Raw genomic sequence first — 24449 nt, 5'->3', positions numbered from 1 at the left:
TAGGTCGACCCAGTCAGGGCACCTTTAGCTGCTGACCCCGTAGTCAACTAGCTGACCGATGATGCCTATACTGGTCGTCTATCCGGCATTAATTCTTTTGCTGACTGCTCAAGCAAGAAATGAAGAGAGAGTGTATGTGTGTATAATTGTATTGACTATATTACAAACAACTGCTCCCACTGCAGGCTGTGCATTCCTTTATATAGGTTGTGCTGTCAAGCGTGCAGCTCGCCCATGTAAGGGCATAATGACTATATACGGTAATAATGACCATATAAAGATTAATGATGCGTGAGTTGACTAAGAATATGAGTAAGCATGCACTGTAACCGAACTGTATAATATGGGTAGTAACAAATCTGCCACACTAGGTAAATCCAAAATTTGAAGAAGCATAACTGGGGCACCAACGCATAGTTGAAGATTATGAGGAGGCATACTGGCAAGGTGTAAAGAGTTTAAGAATTCTGTAGGATGATTGACAGAATCTTTTTTATCAACAACACAGTCTATGCTAAGGAATGAAGTCGTAGTCCCAGGATTGTTTTTCCAAAAAGTAGTTAATTTATGTGTTCAGCAGTGTTATTTATGCATATGTAATATAGTTTTTGATATAATGGAACAGTTGTTTTTTGCCTAAATATATCATTTGCTGGGTTTATGCATCTGTAATACAACAGTTTGTATGACTAATTTGGTCCACAAAAATCTATTTTACATCTACTTATCATTTATTATATCCCACTCCATATGTTATAAATAGGTTTTCTTTTACCAGGGCACGCTAAACGTTGTGTAGGAGAAGTTTTCACTAACACCCAGCTAGAAAATAACTATTCAACATGTATGTTTCTGACTTTCTGTCATTTTTCATTGTTTGTTTACAAACGAAACTGGTACACGATTAGCTTTCCAATATGGCGCATGCATTACGTATCACTATCAATGTAAAAGTCACGTGATTTCCATTCTAGGGGTTTCAATGGACACAACCGTAGATGCCATGCATTTTTGAAAAGGAGTAAGTGCTAACACATGAACTCGCTATATCAGCTTTAGTCTTTAGCTCTAGCTGTAGATTTAGAATTAGTACAGGAAAGTAGTAACACGCCTCGAAACTAGCAGATTTCTAGTTAAACAACTAGTGCCAGTATCCTAAGACAAGTCCTTGTAAACAGTAAACAACACAAATTATATACCTCTATTGAGGTCAACGTGAATTTTAATCCTGAAGCGCGACCTATTTGCGCTTGCAATTTTTATGAACTCATGCTATGACAACGTGAGGGTTCCAAAGCACGTTATTTTATTGGCACGAGCTACAATAAGTTCTTCGCGATTAAATACTGTAGTTTTAACAGCACTAGTTGCTGGTTAAACCTAGATATTTGGTAAGCGTAGCGTTGTTTCATCGCAGTCAAATTCAGTTAAAAAGCGCACATTGGCAAACAGTTTTTGTAACGATAAGGCTAAATTATTAACTACTGATAATTATTAGCTAAACAGTGGCTACCACTATGGTCGTTATCATTTGTGCAATAACAGTGCACTAAAGAGTAGCCATTCTAAGTCTAGTTCAAGTAAAGCAGAATTCCAAGACCTTGCACCTGGCAAGGAAGATGAATCATCAGAACTTGAAAGATGAAAAACTAAAATATTTCTTGTTCAAAAATGGTTACGAAGCAAGCTCGCTAATGTCTCTTGAAGTTCTAGGTAAAAAAACTCAAAGTAAGCCTGATGGTTTTCGTTAACAGCTAGAGGAACTGTTGAGTCTCACGCTCTAGTATTAGGGTCATGGAGGTTTGACTGACTAGCAAGGTGTCAGCAACGTTCTCAGCAAGGAACGAATGAACGTCATTAGTTGAGAATTTTAAAGAGAAATTAATACTGGTCACCTTCTTTTTTTTTATTAAAAATAGCAAAGAATCAAACGGTAACAATCAATTTAATAGTCATATTATCATAATAAGTTTTTTAACGTAGCTTTAATCCTTAATACAGACCTACCTAAGAATACTCCACATCCATCTTTATGGGTAATTAAAAAATTCCCATCTCATTATGTTAAAAGATATGAAAATACTTTTTTGTTGCACCTTGTTTTGGAGTTGCTTGAATCACACTTGTAAAGCTATACTGGTTTATTTGTTCTACCTTAACCAAAACAACTGCCTTTGCGCCGTAACCAATTTATTACTTCTAATTTATTTATACTTATTTTGAGTAGTTATAGTTATATTAGGTAATGCTACATGAATATTTATTTCATTTACTCCTTTGCAAGTTTGCTGCTCTAAATGGATAATCTTTGTAGTTAAAAGGTATTTATTTATAGTATTTCAGTAAGAAAAAAGTAATAATATGAAGTATTATATGTTATTCTTTAATATCGTACGTTTTACACCTGTTCTAATTAATCAACTTTACAGTGTCATATGCAATGTAGGCTTTTCCATGAAGAGACTCTGACTCACAAATTTTTGATTCGAATTCGGCATATCATTAAAAGCAAAACTACAACTAGAACCAGTGAACTCGCAGGCTACTATTAAAGGTTGACTTGCAACAAAATTCACATTACAGTTATTTGGTATCAGAAGATTCACCGTGTCTTACTCTGTTGTGTTGTAGATGCCAAATAGATGGAAATGTGATTACAAGCTCTTAAAAGCTTTAAAACGAAAAGCCGTCGTAGATTGGAATCTGTTTACTTCTCTGACGTAGTCGTTACAGTTGGTTAGTGTCTTGTCACATGATGTTCTCACGTGAATTGAAAGGCCAATGAAAAGCTCCATATAAAACTTATCGTAGCATTAGTTTATGACAAACACTTCGGGTTTTACTGACGACCTCGTATCAAATATAGATGCTCGCTACTTTACAGTTTTGTTTTGGCTTGATCTAATCGTCAAGTCGTAATCTGATCATGTGACCCAATCCTTCGCAAATAATTTCTGCAGCACTTTTCGATTATCACAGGTGACCAACAAGATCGTCATGATTATCAGACAATGATATGTACTCCTTCGAGCTAAGGTTAAAAAATTAAACGGATTTTTACGGTAAGTTATAAAATATCAGTGCTAAAAGTGACAGCATTACAAGGACGATAAATAGACGCTTAAGAACATTAGACGTGGTTTTATTGAATGCGTGAAGTATATTTGTGAAAATATTTCGACGAATGAGGTTGCATAAAACTGTAAACAGAAACCATCCTGTAACAACCACGTCCCATTTGATCATTTTGGAAAGACAATTCAAACTACGGCGGTCTCGTGTGGCTGCGATTAACTGTTCGTTTTTGATCTTTTAAGAGCTTGTCATCGCATTCCCACATATTTTGCACCTACAACACAACAGAGTAAGACATGGTGAATCTTTTGATACCAAATAACTGAAATGTGAATTTTGTTGCAAGTCAACCTTTAAGCTTAACCTTGAGTGGGTATTGCTGCCAAACCTACCACCAATCAAGAGATAGTACACTGTAAACAGCAGTAGCAAGTTTATAAAATACTGTTGTGGATTTGATGTTGTTTAGAGTATTTAATTTGCCCAAATAAAATTAGGCAGTAATGGCTGGAGGACTACTACTAGGAACAAACATGGCGACAGCATTATTTAACTTCACTGCTGCGATAAAATCATTATGCTAACCAAATTAATTCAAACGGATTTTCGAAACGTCGATATATTGCTAGTAGTTAAGCAATATCTCGAGAATCAATACAGGTATATTTTTACTGTAAAATGCATCTTATTTAGAACAGAATTTTCTACAAGATAAGTATAAAATTGTTTAATGAATGCCACTCTCGCAAGATTTTTGACGCTTTCTTTGCGTTGCACAAATTTCTTATTGCCATAACGATTTGGTTTTAACATAACATTTTGGTCATAACATTTTGAAGAATGATTAAAAATGGAATTGCCGAGCTAAAATATTTTTGATTGGTTGCATGTGATTGGCAACAAGGTTGTTTCGTTGGGGACAAAATTTGATTGGTCTAGCTAATGTGTAGGCTTGGTAATGAAAAGAAAAGTGAAACCTTATTGATAAGCCGATACATTGGCTTGCAGTATGTACTTCCATTACTGCGAAAGCCGATACATTGGCTTATGGTAGCGAAAGAGTTAAACAAAAAACCCTGTGTGAACAATTATATTCGAGGCTATTTTGTTAATGACATTTATTAATGCAGCCTGTTACAAATTCAGCAAAAAGATAACAATAACATATTCTTCATTAGGCTCAAATCTGATTGGTGGAATACATGCATCTGAAAGGTGAAAAAAACTAGATGATGATTAAAACATATCTAACAGGAACAATGTTTACAATGACTTTTACACCATAGAATGTTTTGTTGCCCAAAAGTAAGCCTCAGCATGCGAGTAAGTTTATCAATCTATTTGCAATTACTATGGTCACTATAAATAATTTAATCTAGATGCTAAAACTCAAGTCAGACGCTTTGATTCGAAGTATATGTGTGTCATTGCCATTCTTAATAATAAAGTTGGCAAAGATTGATTAATTTATTTCATTGTTGTCTTGATTAATCGTTTCCTATTTTTATCAAAAGTTAATTGCCAAAATAATGTCACTCATTAATAATAATAAGTATTACATTAAAACAATGTATTAAATGTAGAACTTTTTGATAAATCTACCTACCTGTCCAAACTATAGCACATGCATAAACTAAGGTCCTGCAACAAAGTTTACTTACTGAAAGAATAACAGATAATTATGTAACAAGTTACATTAGAGCAAAATTTACACAGAAAATGGATGCTAACGTAAATGGCTGTGACGTTGAACTTTCATCTCCTTAGGCAATACTTTGATGACAGTGACGACTCAGAATGGTTAATGAACTTTCTGAACATTCTGTACTTTAATTACTATATACCCGTATGTGTAAGTTCTGTTGATGGAGGTGCGAGTATAATGATAAATTTAGTAGCTAAACTACATGTATGTACATAACATCTAGTGGTACATTTGGTACAGACTAGTGCTGGGCATGGGTAATAAAACTCGTGGGTTTATCTTCTCTCGAGTATAGGGTAATAGAGCTTTTCAGCATTTCGGTCTTGCGGGTTCGGGTTTTGACTTGCGAGTTCGGGTTTTGTTACATGGATCCGTTGAGTAGAGTGGACAAAAACTTGGTCTATTGCGCCCTGCTCTCAAACACTGTTTAAAAACCCGCCTGTTAACCCTTTAAACAATGCCCTTTTTTGTCATTGCGTGTTAGTAACCTTGGGCAATGTGTCCAACGATCCGAAGTTTTTAAGCTTTTATTATATATATCTGAATGTGCTCTTAATACAATGATATTTGGTAAAACACTAGTAAAAACATCGGGCAACCCACAGCAAATATCATGAAACAGAAAACACCAGTACTTTATCATTTTTCGGGCTAAAACTGTAAAAGTTGGTACGATTTTAAGAAAACTCGTAAAAACATTTACAATGGTATCATATCCATTGAGCACATGTTCGTTATTATTTTATGACTCAAAATATACTGGAAAATTGTAATTAGTATTATAAAGTTTTTTATTTGCATCACAATCATTCATGGCCTACCAACAAACGAGTCGTGTCAATTTTTTCGCGATATCGTTCAAATTAAGTTTGTTATTAAAACGAAGGAAGTAGGTGAAAATATTGGAAAACTTACAAATGGGAGTAAAATTTCTTGTCTAATATCTTGCGCAAAAAATAATTTGATTGATTTACGCTGTTACTTAGAAACGGCTTTTGTAAACAAAGCCATGTGAATGTCGGAATTCCGGCCTATAGAAATTCTGACACACCCTACGTCACGCCTGAAAACTGACAGCTGGGGTTCAAACTTCAAAGGGTTAAGGCTTCGAGCGCAAATATCGGTTGTTAGAAAATAGTAAAGAGCAATAAATAAATTGAATAAAATTATAGTTGCATTGTACATTTTAAAATTTGTCTGGTGTTTGGAAATTTTAGACATAAAACCGTATCAACAAACCCGATACCCGAAAAACCTGTTGGCGAAAAGTACTCGTGCCAAGCACTACTATCTACCCGATACTCGAAAAACTCGAACATAAGTCTAAACTCATTGGCCAAGAAGTACTCATGCCCAGTACTAGTACAGACTGCTAGTGAAATGTCTTTGCCCCAACAATAGTCATGATTTTTTTTAACTATCCGGGAACTTTGACTAGCATTTTTTGAACAACTATGCACAATCCTTTCTGTACATCATCAAATGGCTTGTTGAAACCGTTGCCATTTTTTTGAGCCATAGCCAACTATACATGTACATTTTAGCCAACTACGTAAAGAGACAACTGATGGTTTATATGACCTAAAGTTATTGTTTTACATAATATACTGTTTAACAACATGGTGTTAACAATAAATTTTACTTGAAAATGAACCAACAGGGCCTTTTAGAAGCATATTTTTATCTGCGCACATTTGTTTGATAACATGTTGTAGTGTCATGCATGCACACTATTTCAGCATGCACAATTATAAGCATGCACTAATATGCAATTTTAACATTTCAATTGTATAATTCAGAGAGCCAATCCCTTCAAGAAATCAGGATGAGCATGCTTGCTCAAGGTCGAAGAAAACAGAAAATATCAACTAATCCAAATGGGTTAAATTTTGGAAATGGTGTGTATGATATATAGCCTATGCCTCTCACTATATAATCTTTCTATGCAAATTTTAAAAGAATACACAATTCTTGTTGTCATGCTGTGTTTTAATTTAACTGAGAAGGGCTGAAAATGTTCAAATGGCATGGAAGCTCACTTAATATATTCTACCATTTCTATGAATAGATGATAGTAACATAGGCCAAAGGCTGATGAAAGAGATGGGCTGGGAGAAAGGCCGGGGCCTAGGCTTGAATGAACAAGGTGATAAAAATCCCATCAAAGTGAAAGCTAACAGGGAGAGCAGAGGTATACATAGTTTCATTGTTGTCTCCTTACAAGTACATCGTCATTTCTGCACTTAGTACAACAAGAACAATGATCACCTCCAGTTCCAACTCAAAATAAGCAGCAAACAGATTGTATGCATATATGGGCATTGGCATAGAATATGCATGACACGAATTGAAATGATTGGCTCCGCCAAAGTTTGTACGTCCTGACCATTGGAAACTGTGACTGCTTCAGACAGCATCTCGTAGATCTGAGGTGTTGTACATTTTAAATTAAACAGGATTTGAGATGTTCCAATTGTTTAAAATATACAGTGGATCCCCAGGTTGCAGCGTCCCTGTCTTACAGTTTTTCCGCCTTATGATATAGAACACAAAGTTGTTCCGGTCCCTCGTTATGGCATTTCCCCCATCATACCACATCAACATGTCTCTCTGAAATTCAAATTTTTATTAGGATCGCTTTGTCTTTCTTGTGGAATTAGTTGGAAAAAAAGTTTTATTAAAGGTTGACTTGCAACAAAATTCACATTACAGTTATTTGATATCATAAGGTTCACCATGTCTTACTCTGTTGTGTTGTAGGTGCAAAATATGTGGGAGTGTGATTACAAGCTCTTAAAAGCTAAATCCGAACAGTTAATCGCAGCCGCAAAGACCGCCGTAGTTTGGATTCTCTTTCCAAAACGTCTCAAATGTGACGTAGTTGTTACAGGATAGTTTCTGTTTACACTTTCATGCAACCTTATTCGTCGAAATATTTTTACAAATATACTTCACGCATTCAATAAAACCATGTCTATTGTTCTTACACGTCTATTTTATCGTCATTGTAATGTTGTCACTCTTAGCAGTGATATCTTATAACTTACCGTAAAAATTCATTTAATTTTTTAACCTTAGCTCGAAGGAGTCCATATCATTGTCTAATGATCAAAACGAGCCTGTTGGTCACCTGTGATAATCGAAAAGTGCTGCAAAAATTATTTGCGAAGTATTGGGTCACATGATCAGATTACAACTTGACGATTAGATCAAGCCGAAACAAAACTGTAAAGTAGCGAGCATCTATATTTGATACGGGGTTTTCGAAAAAGCCCGAAGTGTTTGTCATAAACTAGTGCTACAATAAGTTTTATATTGAGCTTTTTATTGGCCTCTCAATTCACTTGAGAACGTCACGTGACAAGACAATAACCAAACTGTAATTGACTACGTCAGAGAAATAAACAGATTCCAATCTACGGCGGCTTTTCGTTTTTGAGCTTTTAAGAGCTTGTAATCACATTTCCACATATTTGGCACCTACAACACAACAGAGTAAGACATGGTGAATCTTTTGAAACCAAATAACTGTAATGTGAGTTTTATTGCAAGTCAACCTTTAAGGTTGGCTAAAATTTATAGCAAAAGTGAGGCAAAAAGCGCCGAGCTGGAACAGGTAAATAAAAAGTTAAGACAATGACAAAATTAAAGCTAAGTTTACTATAATATTAAAACTTAGCTTTGTGTGTTTGTGTTTGATAAGCTAAATTCTTTTAAATTAAATTAAAAGTTTATGTTATGTTACGTAGCATCACAAGTCTAGTGTACCGAATGCGCTGTTGTCCAAGTCTCTCTCACACCGTGGTTATCTGTTGTCTGTCTCGAAGACGAGAACCCTAAACAGGACTGTACATAGTAATGTTGCATTTTATAGCAGATCATAACTACTGGATAGGTAACTATAGTTACTAAGGTTACTATACTTTGTTGTCACTAGTTTTTAATATGTACAGTAAGTACATAAAATTTTGATGCTTTTACCGGGGCTTTGCATTAGATAAATACTATATGTCCCTATGCCCCTCCATACAACATTTTTGTCCTACGATCCCAACACTAAAATGAATTGATGTTGTATGTCGGGGGTCCAGTGTATTTATATTTCTATTAATGCTCAATTGATTATGTACAGTTTAAATGCAGAGTACTATCTCACAAATTACTACAGTAATACCTCTACTTACGAAATTAGTTCGTTCTGAAAATTGTTTTTTAACGTGACAATTTGGTAAATAGAAACGCTATTACCCTCAATGCCCCATTGGTGGTTCCAAGCACTCGCGACAGCTTGGAAGGACATGACTCCTATCATATTTAAGACTAGCTGTGCTACCCGGCGTTGCCCGGGTATTAAAAATCAGCTTATAAACAATGAGAAGTAATGAGAGTTGCTTGCCACTTGCTATTAGCCTGGCACATTGCCAATGAAAAATTTTAGTAGGCTAACTAATTACAATCACTTACGCTATCACGATGTGTGGTATGCAAAACCATTGGGGATGTGCTCTCACATACCGAATTATATCTGCAAGCGAAAACTCAATCTCTGTGGCCTACTAGGTAGGGCGTCGGACTGGGGATCGGTAGGGTCCGAGATCAAATCCTCCTTGGTACAGATTCTTTATTCTAAAATTTTAATCGTCATATCCGGAATGGCACACTTACATACGGACATACTTTGAGAAATATATAGATTGGTATTGTTTCTTAAATAGAAGCAACAAGTGACATCAAGTTTTGCACGATTTCTAGAATTATGTTGAGAGATGATCTTGTTGAAGGACTGGGCTGCACGAAGTCTGATGTCGATAAGTGGGTAGCACATCAGGATGAGTTCAACAGTCTCCTTGCTAATCTCAACAAGAACTCCGATGAGGAGTCTGACACAGTGGCAGCCGGAGATTCAAAGGAAGAAAAGTCCGAAAACAAGCTTCAGGTTCAAAGTCTTGAGGCAAAATCCAAGTCATCTCGTTCTAGAGTTCAGTATGTATATTGATATTCCTTTCATAGAAATCTATACTAAGTCTCGTGTACTACCGATCATGTATTTCAGTTCACCACACTTCCACCAATCACATCACAAAATCCCAAACTTGTAAACAAAATCCCAAAGCCTTATCCCAAACTCGCATACAATAAACATCATGCTCTATTTCATTACACCGACAACTACATCCACCATCTTATGTTTCAGTTTATGAACTTTCTGTTACTACAACCTTCAATTCACCGTCCCAACTCCTTTGCAATCCTATTAGATTACCAACTTTTAAAACACATTTGTTTAACTCAATCAATTTCTGATTTCTGTCTCTTCATTTTTAGTTCTTTCTGCATGTAATGAAAAACATCATTCTTTTGATTATTACCGATGTCAATAAAAAGCTATACAGACACGTGTAGCTACCGTCCTCTCTTCATTTTTAAACCTGCAATGGGGTACACACTGCTCTCTTCTCTATAAAGCTGTGACTACATCCACCGTCGAAATGCATAGCCTGTTTGTACCCGATACAAAACATAGACATGTACTACGACTACACATAGCAATGCTACTCAACTGGCCTCAGTTTGGTGAAGGCTGTGGACATCATTACTGGACTTTCCATTATCATCATTGCCATAAGCTTGTCATAGTTATTTATTATGGATCATCAATAGTTTGTGATGACAGTAGTACTTGTGCAACTGATTGCACTGCATATATTTTTGTTCCAAGAAAAAGCTCTGTGCTTGCAACAAAAATCGGCCAACTACAAAAAAAAGAATTTGTATTCATGGAATGAATCAAATGGGAGAAGACAACTTTGGTTTTTAACATGTTTATTTTATATCAAGGCCTTTCTATGTCTGCTGGAAAAATAAGTAAACTTCATACCCGAACTGTTTATTTTGCAAGAAGCTTCCTTATTATTATTTGAAAGTGAATCTCCAATCTATACATATATTTTTCAAAGTTTGTCGTCTGTCCTTCGGTATGTCCAGCTATAGCTATTAAAATCTTGGAATTAAAATTTCGCGTCTTGAGGAATTTGAACTCCCGGAGATTGCATCCGCAAGCTTTTTTAACCACGAGCTCTACCACTGAGCTACGCAAGGCATATTGATCAAAGACATTATCATATACTGTATAGCGTATGCACTTGCTAAATGACGTATAATTTGGAACTATGAATTTTATTAACTATGATGCTTTTTTGCGTTTTCCTGAACTTCGATTTTCGGCTTTTCGTAAAGTTCAATTACTACATCGCGGTCAAGGTTGATACTGTTTACCCGGAAAATTGTATTATTTTGAGTAGGAATAGCCTCTACATTCTCTCTCCGTTCGGTCAGACAAAGGACAGTACGATGTCTCATTTTTACATTTGTACCAGTACAAGAGGTACCAGCATTGCAGTATTCAAAGTTTTGATGGATAGCTTTTGCTGGAACAGTAACCTTTTTTGTTTTTTATAAAATAAAACTTTGCAATCAACTCCTTCATCAATCGCAGTTAAAACTGTCGCTGCGACTAGTTGGCTAGATAGGCACTACGAAGCTCTGTGTTCGTTTGTCATGAATCCTATAAGGTATAACCTTTATACTAGAGAGGCCTGTGAGGGGAAGTCATCCACTTCACTGATTAGCCTTAAGTTCAAGTCTCACTGATAATGTTGAAGTATTCCTCTCATGCATTCATTTGTGTAACTTCTGTATATTAAGCAGGGTATAGCACTAGCCTTCACATGAGTTCACATATTCCACCAGCCTCATGCTTCAGATTTTGACTCTGCAATTTAGTTATATGAAGTTCACCAAAGGGAAAGATCTTTCAAAACATAGCGACAAAGATCTAGCCTGTATTCTAGGACCCAGTCGATCAGGAAACTGCACACCCGCCAACCAAAGTAAGGTCAGTAGGTATATGAAGGCCTTATACAGCAGGTAGACAGACTACTGGTCTCCGTAGTGAAGTGGGAGTCAGGAGTGCCACTTCACTACGTGTGATTAAGTCACGTCTATTTTCAGGCCACTTCGTTTAATTATGGCAGGGATGACTGTTAGGTCCTTTTTAAAAGAATATGTCGCACTACCTCTTGGATTATTTTGTGTTTTTAGTGATTTTTATTTTAAATTTTTTTATGCTTCTATTCTTTTTCTATTAAAATTCATGTTTTATAGTTTTTAGTTTCAGCTTTTAAATTTGTCATGTCAGATTTTTATTAAGCAAATCTTAATCGTGCATGTTAACCGGAACATCTGCTGCTTGAAAGAATTGCTAAACATAAATTCTGAATTTCTGACTATAAAAATCATTAAAATGAATGTAAAACAGTCACCACAGGCGTAAAACCACAGATAACATTTCAAGATGATCCACACCAAACATCTCTGACATAACAAGCAGTACCTTATCATTACACTAGACCATTGGTTCCTAACCTTGTTGGATGTGCTGAACCCCACCAGTTTCATGTGCCCTTTTACCAAACCCTTCCATATTGAAGAATGAAATACGATTTGTTTCACATTTAAGATAGGTATAGGTTTTACGCATGTACAAAATGAACTGTACATTAACATCACTGTATTCAAAGAACAATATCGCTACAATGCCTAGACTCACAACAAATTGCATATTTATATCTATATATAAATCTCAAAGTTTGTCTGTCATTCGTCAGTTCAGTTAAAGCAATAATTAAGTACTAGCAACAAAAATCATCTTCGTACTGGATTTGAACTCACGACAATCAAATTGCAAGTCTACTAACACCCATTGCTCTTACCATATGCTGTGTATTCTTTTTGCGATTGAACACGCTAAATTATTAATTAATATAGTGTGCTCTTTGGTTACAATGGCCTTGTTATAATATTTTTTTGCTTTACTATATGGAACACGATTCTTTTTCGTCCTCGCCATACAAAGACAGTTTTTTTCTACTCTTTTTTCCACCATACAATACCAACAAATACTTCTCTCAAAATTAAAATTTGTCAGTCGGTGTACTGATTACGATGAAATAATGTAAAGGCTGATGTGCTATTCACCGAAATCCCTCCCACAACACCTGAAAGATGTACTATGCTCGCTCTCTCAGTTCAGCATTCTTCAGTAAACAAAAAACCGAAAAAAGATGAGTGACAAAATTTTAGCCGGTGACAAATTTGAGTTTTACTAAAATACATACTAAACCTTAGCTTTAAGTATGTGTTTAGTAAGTTAAACTCATTTAAATTAAATTCAACATTTACGTGGTACGTCTGTCTCAAAGGTAAGAACTTCCCACGGCACGCACTGCACGTAGTACATTGTAATGTTACATATTCTTGCAGATCATAACCACTAAATACACTAAAGTTACTATAGGTAACTATAGTTACTAAGGTTAACATATTATTTTGTTACTAATTTATATTGTGCACAGTACGTATATATACAATTTTGAGGATTTCTACCAGGTGGTGTTTTCATTAGATATTTAATATGGGCTTCAACACCCCTCAATTCGACGTTTTCATCTTATGATGCCAACACTAAAACGGATTAAAACCATATAATTGTATACCAAATAATTATTCATTTTAATCGTAGCAAATCAAACTTTACTTAGCCGTTACTTTCTAATTATTTCACATTTAAATTTAAACACCTTTACAGTTGTTTTATTTTTTCTCCAAATTTATTTGAACTGCTCAACACACTTTTCTCATATGAATTTTAAAAGTTAGTATGGTAACTGTTGTTAAATAGAATAAATTTGCTTTGCAAAGACTTTTCTATTAGCCATTCATTTCTATTAGCTTTCATAAAGACACACCCTTGCGAATCAGTATGGCCTGCTGTTGGCTTTGAGGGACCCACAGGATCACTGAGACCCACTCACCGAACCCAGATTAAGAACCACTGCAATAGACCAAATGCAAACCATAACAACCAGTACCTTATGTTTACAATAAAACATTTCAAGTCAATATATTTAATTACATGATAAGTTTTTCTGAAGGAGCATAATTATGGTTTCTCCTTCACTAGCAAACATATAGATACCTAGGAGTTGTCGCTCTCGCTCAAGCACTAAAAAGTAATTACTTTCAAAAGGGTTTATATTTCTATTTTTAAATTTTTATGTTAATATGAAATCTTTACTACTGCCTCTTGTTATTCAATATTGTTAACATTGAGCAGGACCCATCAGCAGCCAACTCTGAGAATGACAGCAATCCGGACAGCGCTGACCCATTCCTTTCCGATGCCCAACATGTAACGAGCACCCTTAGCCTCCACGAGTACTTTCAATCCAAAATGGCTGCCAAGAAGAATAGCAGCAGTAATCTTCTCGCCGAGATGGCAGTCAGCACTGACCCAGACTCGGGTAAGGCATTAGATGCATCGCTTCAGCTGTAGGGTTTATTCGTGTGTTTAGTATGGTATGATCCCTTTTCAAACCAATATTTTTTTAAAAAAAGTAGTTACCGTATTTTTCGAACTACTAGCCGCTACATTTTTCTGACGATTTGAGCCATGCGGCTTATATAAGGGTGCGGCTATTCTGTGGCTTTTTCTTTCATCGCATTAACCATAATCTATGGTTAGTGTGTCTCTAGCGGTGAAAGAAAATACGAAACAATGCCTAACGTTACTGTTCCGTTAGGCACTAGGTTAAAAAACGTCGGTTAATACGACACAGTGTCGTTAGACACTGTTCCGTTTTAAACAGCAAAGTTGCTGCCGTGTTAAAAAGCGCCATCCTGAGTTCTGCGGCCTATACAAAGGTACGGCGTATGTATTGTTTTATTACCGTTTTTTGAAAAATAAAGCAGATGCGGCTTATATAGGGATGCGGTTTATAGTTCGAAAAGTACGGTAATCACCTGTTTACTCCATTTGGATCTAAATTACAGATTTTGGGAGCCTCTGATTATGTCTAGCTTTATAGACAGCCCCTGTTTATAATGACTTTTATTGATTGCCAGCAACAGCTGGTGGTGACCTTAGAATACCTTAAGCTAGTCATATTGTGTAGCTTGTGACCCTTGCATATACCTAGGTAAAGGCTCTCAAGTTTTGAGACCCCCATATTAATGGCTCATCTTGTTCTTGGACTCAGGCAATGATGTGGCAGAAGGCGCAGAGGAGATGGGGGCTCCATCGTTCTTTATCGGAGACTCCAAACTGCAGGTGAAGGCCGAATCCTTTAGCAAGAAGAAGAAAAAGAAATCTAAAAACATACGTGCTGTAGAAGATGTTGCTGAGGTGCCTAAGAAGAAGGTATGTACAATTTCTGTACAATTTTTCTGAATACAATTTATTTTTTCATCAGTATATGTAGTTTATTTTACATAGTTTAATATAACATGCTGTTTTATGTGTAATTGCATTAAACATTTCCTAGTTGTCTTTTTACCTAACAAGAAACAGTGTATACTTGGGAATATTTGCTCCATTGTATAACAGTTTTGACTTAGTAGCAGATGCTAAAATTGATGTGACTTATGTTTTGACCTTTTCATGTCACTATTTCTACTATTAACGGCAATGCTCTTGCTTTTCTCCCACTCAACTCTCCCTTCATAGTCGTACAGAATTTATACAGTTTATTTAAGCTTTTTATGCTTATGTGTTATACACTGCCAATTTTTCGTATCGACAGATCTGTTGTTCGTAGTTGGATAGTAGCGGTTTTCTTTTCATACTCACTGCAGGCGTTTCTACAAGTAAGTATAGCGGAATTTTAGTGCTATGTTCAGGATGTTTTCTTTTTGGTTACAGAAAAAGAAGAAAAGAAAGGAAGACAGGGAACTAGAAGACAGACATGCCAGAGGAGGGAAAACTAAACCAAAGCCTCCAGATGAGACTATGAAATTTGTATCTGAATCTAGTGAAGATGAGAGTTCAGGGAAAGATGTAAGTTGAGTATAGCATGTCCTGTGTTATTTGTTACTTTCATAGAAGTACTAGCTGTACTACCCGGCGTTGCCTAGTTAATAAAAAAGTCTTTGGATAGAAAATTCATTTGTATTTAATATATAACTAATATGTAATTAGTATTAACTATGTAATTACTAATTAATATATAACTGTTCATATTTCAGTCAAAGTTGGAAATGTGGCATGTTCTTTAACTTTTACAAAACTATAATTATCCAAGGAAACTCAATACGCAAGACAGATTGAGTATTCTTACTGAGAAGTACTTAAAGAATAGAGAAAGCATAATATTATTATGCTTTATTATTCATCTTGAGGTGTTGACTGATGTTCTAAAAAAAGAATCGAGGAGATTGACCAACCAGAAGCTGAGATATAGCCAGCCAAACACAGGTCTACCAAAAAACAAAAGTGTTTTGGTAATCATCAATATATGACGTATGAAATCGACTTGTGTGCCATTGGTCAATTAAGCCAACTAATGCGCTCTCCTATAACAATCACGGCGTTTTAATTGGTTTAATCCCTGGAAGTATAGAACAATCAAATTGGGCCTAACAATCATCGCTCCTAGAATTCCGAACCAGTCCCTCTGACGTGTAGATTAGTTTTAGCACAAAATAATTACACGCATCTATTATTTCGCAACATTTCGCTATCTTGCTAGTTCAGCTCATTTTTGTTGTTCTCCTACTTAGCTTCCCTGTTCAGACTCACCTTTAGCGTTGTTCAGATTTTTTAGCTATAGCTAATAAATAGAATCAATTAAATCAATCATCAATCTCGGTTATCATTTGGAATTTTCTACAAATTATATTAGTTACATCATTTATTCTATACGCAGTTATATTATTATTTTGTATAATATGCATTGTGAATATTATATAAATCATAAAAAACAATCATAGATAAGATAATAGATCAATAGAAAAATCAAAGCAAAAGTTATCGTTTTCTTTTCTTATAGCAAGAGCAGCACGGTCAAGTTAGTCTTTTTAAGATTATGGCTGTAGTGAACTTCCAGTCTGTTAATAGTGACGATAATCATGAAAATCAACTGAATGCTGCAGTAGATACACAGTAGAAAAATGATGAAGGAACAAAAAGTCCCATTCCTATTTCTTATTCTAAACAAACTGCAATCGCGGATATCGCGTATAGACTATACACGCGCCGTTCGTTGAACAGATGATCTTCGGAGCATATCCGTGGAGATCGAGTTAAAATTTGAAGCACAATAGTCAAAATCTGCTCGTCTGCTTTAAAAAATCATGACGAGGGGTTGTGGGCAAATGCCTTTACCACACAATGTTTGGATGATTTTCCTGAGAAACCAGATCTAGTATGTAAATTATTTACTATCGCGAGAAGCGTTTCACATCTCGTAGCCAAAACAATCATTATACATAACGGCGGTAAGGGTGCACAACTCCGGCACATGACCATTAAGTCGATTTTATACGTCACAGTTTTCGGGATTTTCGAAGGGTTTTCCTCTGATTCTTTATTAGGTAGACCTGTGTTTGGCTGTCTATATCTCAGCTTCTAGGGGGTCAATCTCCTTGATTCTTTTTTTAGAACATCAGTCAACACCTCAAGATAACTAATAAAGCATAATAATATTATGCTTTCTCTATTCTTTAATGAAGATTTTTGCAAGACCATCGATCTACAAATTTAAATTTTGGTGGAGTTATCTTATCTTTAATGGAATATTTTGTTGAGAGTTCAATGCATTTAAAGCACTTGCATTCTAGTCCTGGTCTACTGCATTGTTCACCCTACTAATGCAGATAGAGAACAGACTTTTAATGACCAAAGACAAGAAGGAGGTGACGGCAAAAGTTGCCAGGAAGCATTCTTTGAACAAGTGTGAATCTGACAGTCATCTTGATGCCGCCACAGACGCGGATACAGAATCTTATAGACCAAAAGAGAAGAAATGCAAAAAAAGACACAAGGACAGCTCATAGTTTGCACAGACATTATATTCAGTGTAATCGTATGAATAAAATATAGAATTATGTGGTAGAGTATGCTAAGTATATAGGCCACCAGGCTATATAGTCTTTGGTCTATTCCTGTGAACTCAACATGTTGTGATTTGATTTGAAATGTAGAGATACATTTGAATTGATAATTCAGGGCTTGACTGGAGATACATATAAAGTATAATTAGCGTTGAGCTGCTTTTACTAAGACACTCCCCGTTATCTCAGGAAGGTTATGCAAGACTTTATTATTTGCGTTATATGCAGATACATTCTCAGCGATGGACGCCTTCATGGTCTGTTCTCTACTCTATGTTAGGCACATTCAGACAAGCTAGAATGTTTATGATGCTCCAGACTACATTGTTTTATGGTTACGGTTGCGCTAGAAATACAAGATGTGAATGATAAACTATTACTAGCGGATGTGCTATTGCGTTGTTTTGTAAGTATTGAAACATACGCCGAGGTGTGAAGGTACACATTTTTCTTACTAGATTTTACCAATACCTAGTTAAGCATTCATCTGTGATTAAATGCATTAGCTGATGATTCGATTGGAGTTTTAGTTTATGCACTAAGTTACCTTCTTGGCTTTATATATATAAAGCCAAGGGACCTTCTTGGCCAAAAAGGCCTTGGCTCTTGGCTATAAACACATGTAGTAAATTTTGCTATGACCACCTCAAAGGCTGTGGCTATACATGTACGCTGTTTTTAGCATAGCTCATATTTCTGCAGTTCGGAGTGATTGTACTCAGCTGATCTTTAAGCTTCTGGCTTTTCTAAATGTGACAATAACTGCTGTTATATCGTGTAACCATTCATTGGTAATATTGTATTGTTAATTGTATATAATCAATGACTAAGGGAATATTTCCTCCTTTCTCTGGTTATTTTAAAAACATGTTATAGCATTATGATATTCCATCTTCACTTGTTGCAACATAAATGCTTATTTTGTGGCGTGAAAAACAAAATGTTACTAGTCGTGAATGGAATGCAATGAAGCCTTTCCAGAGTTGTTGACAAAGCCTTATTATAGCCTACTTCTACGCAATAGGTTCTCAGTCTAAAAATTATAGATTGACTGGCTCTATTTTATATTCCTTTAAAACGTCAGCTAGGTCTTATTAAAGCCAAGTACACACCGTATTGCACTGTATATATGCAGTCATCCCGCATGACATCTGTGATCTCCTGTGATAACATTGTTCACACTCACAAACCCATTTGCGTTTATGTCAGCAAATAGTCTGTGATATGGTACATATTCTGATTATACAATACAGTCGCTGACTTACTAGTCCTGCAGCAACTATCATCAAGGGAAATATATGTCACGCCATCGGGAAAAGCCAATCATCATCATTGAGGTGGTGCACATCGCGCAGACTGTCGTGGATGCACCGTGAAGTAGCGGCAAGGTTTGACCGCTGCAATGTTTCCCGACATGATGCCTCAGTGATGCCATCGTGAACGCGTTTGCATGATCTACAAATAATCGTCGAAAGGGAAACCCTGACATACTGTGATGCAGACTGTACTAGTCCTTGGGCGTTTATGCGAGGATTCGTCTAGGACTCCCAAGAATATGTGTAGAATATTTTGCAATGAATCGCCTCAAGGGTTGTTTCTAAAGGTAGTTTCAAGCAGGTTTCTTGACCAATAGCAACAGGGATAAGGTTAAACCAAAACTCTTAGAATATTTTTGGGGAATTTATCATTCCTGAAGTGATAGCCTCGATTCATAGTTGGTACATCTTATATTCTACTAGTATATGATTTGCATATACTAGTATATGATCATATAATAGTATATGATTTTATACTTGGTACATCTTCATTTCGGTAAGTAATAATTACCATTGTATCTAGACTTTTCCATGTGACCTATTTTTTGGATTCCCGAGAGTGGATTACATACATGTGCTCTATGATAAAACCAGATTCAAGGTGCAGTCACCTAATGGGGCGTTTTGTTTTGCTTTAGTTATTGCCAAGTACCTAGTGGAAAAGTTCCAAAACAAAGTGGTCTGTCCTTTTACGTTTCGCTCAACAATAAGGAGGAAAGTGTAGCTCATTGTCAATCAGGACTCCATACATTCATTTCGCAACTCCTCCCACTTCCTGTTTGTCTAATCATCTCCTCAGTTACTAAATATGAGTCGTCGCAAAACTGGGTAAGTGTCAGTCATAACCTTTGTTGTCTAAGTTTACCTGAGATCGATAACAATCTTAGTGTGAAGGTCAGGTTGTGGCCAGATTCGATACCCTTAGCATGTTCCAGGAAAAGCAGCTAAAACATTGGTTTGCAAGCGGCCATTTTCAAAGAAAAGGTTTTGGTAACTTCTTCTGGTAGTTGTTCACAAGAACAGCTTACTGATCTTGTAAATCTTTTATTTGAGTCTAATTATGTTGATATCTTAATCTTTTTAACTACTTTTGCGAATTTGTTTAATCTTGAAACAGGTTTTGTAACTCTGTTGGATATACATCGAGTGACCTGCGATGAGAACATTTCCTGTTATTATTACTGGTACACTTGCAGTCCCGTGCATCATGGGAGATCATCATGAGTAGTAACTAATAACTATGTGTATGATTATTCCACAATTAGCGGTATGGTAGAGTCAGTTGCAAGTGCGCTTGGCTGCCAAGCTGAATATCTCAGATCAGTTTTATTGTGATGCATTGTTTTAATGCTCCAAGAGTGGCTTTGGACTAACAGACACGGATCTTATTATAGTAAAGACTAGTTAGCAGCAAATCTTTTTGCTGATAGATCTTTGTTGATAGATATAATGACAGCATCAGATAAGCGTGTGGCATCCATAGACTCAAGTAACACGGTCAAGTATATATGTAGATTGCATAAAGACTATGCACAAGATTGATTTTCTTCAATATTCTTGTTCTTTTAGCCAGGGCTCCATGGAACTACCTGCCCAACCCATCCAGGTTATGTCAAACACCGATTATGAGAACAAAGGTCCAGGAATTGAAGCCTTACCTGTGCTTAGCATTCATTCCGTGGAATCTGATAGCCGTGAGAGCGGCGCAAAAGGTGGGTGGTGTGCAGTGGCAGCCAGTACTTATGAATCTAGGTGAGCCAATAGAGCAAATAATCTATATAATTAGGTGTATGAACATTAAAATAATGAGAAATTAAAACCATGTCAGGTCAATAATAATAAATCACCTTATAACAAGCAAGAAAAGTGCCTAAATGTAAGATTTCTTCATAGTGGTTTTACCAGCATGTTGACATGGAGGTAAGTTAAGAGATAAGCAATGTGTTCCTCAAAATTTTTAAGCTTAAAATGAGTTGAGGCACATTTCCTCTGCATGCCTTGAGTTTTGGTCTTTAAGATGAACTTCCACAGAATTGTAGTAGATCTTATCAGAAAGTATCATTTCTATCATTCGCAATTGTTCTGGATGTTTAAGGTGATCTGACTGCCAGGATGTTTTAACATTAAAATCTACAAAGCTCTGTCACGGTTGAAATGCCCAGATCAAGAAAACTGCAATAATGATGTTTATAGTTGCAAAGAGACCGACAGAATAGAAACACAAAGCGCTGCAACTTGAACACAATAGCCAATATCAACTATAGCAATGATAACAACTCGTGATGTCATTTTGCACTCATACTTCTTCCGAGCATTTTAACCGCAATCAAGTTTTGTCGATTTTAATCTTGAAGCATCCTGGCAGTCAGATCATTTCAAACATCCAAAACAAACGTAAATGATAGAAAATTACCGATACTTTCTGATAAAATCTACTGAAATTTGTGTAAGGTCATCCTTAGAAACTTCACCCATTGCTTCTGTTGTCTACCGTCATCTATCAGGATTTTATTCTAAGGTACCAGCAGAAACAAAATGCGTTAAACAGATATTGGATAGATATTAACATTATAGACACCAGTCAATGCCGTTTAAAACAAATTATACCTTGAGCCAAAAAAAAATAGTTAAGTAAATTATTTTTGTTGGCAGAAAAAGGTTCTTTTTGCATAATGCTGTTCTGTAGTTGAGTATTAATTGATTCTATTGATTATCAACTGTTTTGCAAAGAGTCACCTGAAAATCCATTCATCTGATTTTAGTTAACTTTGCTCGGCGATTGACTAAGGGAACCCTTAAAGGCCTCGGACTCTCTCAAGAGACAGACTTTGATAAGCTGAAACTCATGCAAAAAACACGAGCTCTCTCCATAAGTGGCCAAACACAGGTCAGTGTACGACTTATCTGATCTGTTACTGGTCACACGATCTAGTACTAATCGCATGATCTAGCACTGGTCACATGATCTAGTATTGGTCACCTGGTTTAGTACTGGTCATATGATCTAATATTGGTAACACGATGCAGTACTGGTCACATGGTTTAGTACTGGTCACATGATCTGGTACCAGTGTCATGAGCTAGTACTGGTCACTTAAACCATAATTGTCACATACAACTTTTATCGTATTTACTAGGTAAATCAGACACGCTGAGTCCAATTTTGTACTCAAAATAATGATTAGTCCACTAACTTTCAGAGTAATGAAGACTTTTTTACAGAGTTTTAATATCGGTCTCGAAAACAACACGATCGGCACAACAAGCTCTGCTCATAAATACGTGACGTAACCTAGCTTTTAGGAACAGAAGTTGCGTAAGGATGTTTAGACCGATTTAAAGTAATAGAGATGGGTGTTTTAAAATCCATTAATATTTAATTTCAGTCTTAAAAATAATCTGTCTTTTTTGAATGGTAGATAAGCTATTTAACATTGCATATTTAAAGAAGCGCGATAACAACGCTAGCTTGTGATAAAACCGCCCTTTTTGAGCTCATTTTTCTTGGCGTTCAGCCTATTTAAACATCATGTAACAAGCTACGAGCAATTTTAAATAGTTTATATACCTTTCATAAAAGACTGAGATTTTTTTACAGGCTGGATTTAGATAATGATGGGTTTTAAGACACCCATCTCTATTATTCTAAATCAGACTAAAAATTCCTAACTTCCTTTCCTGAAAATGCTAGGTTTCGTCACATACTTATGGGCGGAGCTTGTAATGCCGATTGTGTTGTTTTCGAAACGGATATTGAAATGCTTTAAAAAAGCCTAAATGACTTTGAAGGTTAGTGGACCAATCTTTATTTTGAGTAAAAAATCGGAATCAGTGTAGCTGATTTACCTAAAAACTACGGTAAAAGCTGTACGTGACAGTTATGGTTTAAGCTTTTTTGACTTGTCACATGGCTTAGCCCTGATCACGTGATCTGTTACTGATCACGCGATATAGTACTGATCACATGATCTAATACTGGTCACATAATCTAGTCCCTGGTCACATGATCTGCTGTAGCATAATACTTTCTGTTTACTACCAATTCATTGTAGCCATGTTATAACTTAGTCTCATAATTATAATAATAATGCTAAAACTCAGTAGTTGGAATATTCTGATTGAATTCAGAACATATGCAACAGGTTTGTACAAGTTTATAACTCATATAAAAAGCACTTTTGAAAATTTGGTAAATGTCGAAGATTTTTTTGTATACTTTCATAGATTCAGTAAAATAGATGTGTAGAACATTGATTTTGATGTGTTAGGTCTCATATTGCAAAAGTTGACTGGCAACACAGCACTGTGAGTTTGACCTATAATGAAAAAGTATTTTTTAAAGGTGTTAGTTTGTAATGCTTGTAAATACAAATTTTTACTGTGAAATACAGTTGAAATTTGTCATAACATTTACTATTGTCGTTTTGTTATCTTGCATGACAAACTACCAGTCACTACCTAATGATGGTTATTCATGGACTTACATTTTACACATCTTACACATTTTTGTTTTTTCCTAATCATATAAACATATATCTTAGCGTTTGTCTGTTTGTTTGATGTTCCTGTGTCCAGTTATAGCGATAAAGTTGTAGGAACAACAAATCCGCATCGCACTGGAATTGAACTCGGAACCTCCTGGTCTTCAAGCAGACGTTTTATCCACTAAGCCACACAGCCATGGATGAATTGTGCACATGCTAATTACACTGGTTAAACTACGCACACTCGAAGCGCTTGCAAAAATACTATTCGGTTAGGTTGTTCACAGATCTTCACACAGTCTAGTAGTAACAAAGCCTGTGTGAAGAACTTGATTGACTGCATGGAAGACCATCATGCCTAATGTAAAGTTTAAGAGCTGGCTTCTGGGCTCTTATTATAGTAATGATTTAGACAAGCTTAAATTACTAGCTTAAGTTACTTGAGTTGGCCAATTTGCTAATTTTGTCATTTGCTAACTAGCTAACTTACCCAATGGCAACTACATTACCTTCCACTTTTTATAAGCTGTCTTTTTCATTATCCGTACAACGCTGGGCATTCAACTGGTTCAACCAATAATCTATATTCTTAGAATGCATGACATCAATGTTTTAAACCTATTTTTTGCTTTGTTTTAAAAGACAACTCAAAAAGCCAAAAAGCTGTTTGGGCAGCTGCAAGACGCCCTCCAAGAATCAGAGGAAGAAGACAGTCCCGTATCACTCAAGCTAAAGAAACAAGATCGTCGTGACATTAACGCTGCCTTTATGAAAGACATGGAGGAATTTAATTTAGACTCTTCAAAGGATGATGCGATGAGCATAGCGAGTACAAAGTATGCACTTCCTGCTATAGATCGATTGTTTAGAATGTCAGCTAATATAGACCAGCTTGCCATTGAGAGTCTAGATAAGGATTCG

The 24449-nt window shown here is 35.9% G+C and overlaps 1 protein-coding gene across 3 annotated transcripts; it reads left to right on the top strand.

The window, feature by feature from the left end:
- The first annotated feature begins 1278 nt into the window (after positions 1-1278).
- On the top strand, positions 1279-18878 carry LOC137393506 (PIN2/TERF1-interacting telomerase inhibitor 1-like). 3 transcript variants are annotated; one of them, XM_068080085.1, is made up of 9 exons: positions 1279-1391; positions 6580-6678; positions 6849-6971; positions 9562-9763; positions 11564-11675; positions 13956-14142; positions 14878-15038; positions 15540-15674; positions 17492-18878. In XM_068080085.1, the coding sequence occupies exons 2-9, from the start codon at positions 6606-6608 to the stop codon at positions 17669-17671; spliced, it is 1173 nt and encodes a 390-aa protein (XP_067936186.1). In that variant the 5' UTR covers positions 1279-1391; positions 6580-6605; the 3' UTR covers positions 17672-18878. The 3 variants fall into 3 exon arrangements, with proteins under 3 accessions (XP_067936186.1, XP_067936183.1, XP_067936185.1); XM_068080082.1 differs by lacking the exon at positions 1279-1391 and adding an exon at positions 1619-1713; XM_068080084.1 differs by lacking the exon at positions 1279-1391 and adding an exon at positions 1619-1713 and having other exon boundaries at positions 15540-15678; positions 17496-18878.
- Positions 18879-24449: the final 5571 nt, after the last annotated feature.

This window comes from Watersipora subatra, chromosome 4, assembly GCF_963576615.1.
Source record: "Watersipora subatra chromosome 4, tzWatSuba1.1, whole genome shotgun sequence".
Lineage (NCBI taxonomy): Eukaryota > Metazoa > Bryozoa > Gymnolaemata > Cheilostomatida > Watersiporidae > Watersipora > Watersipora subatra.
The sequence above is the reverse complement of the archived record's forward strand: the minus strand, read 5'-3'. Positions and strand labels throughout refer to the sequence as shown.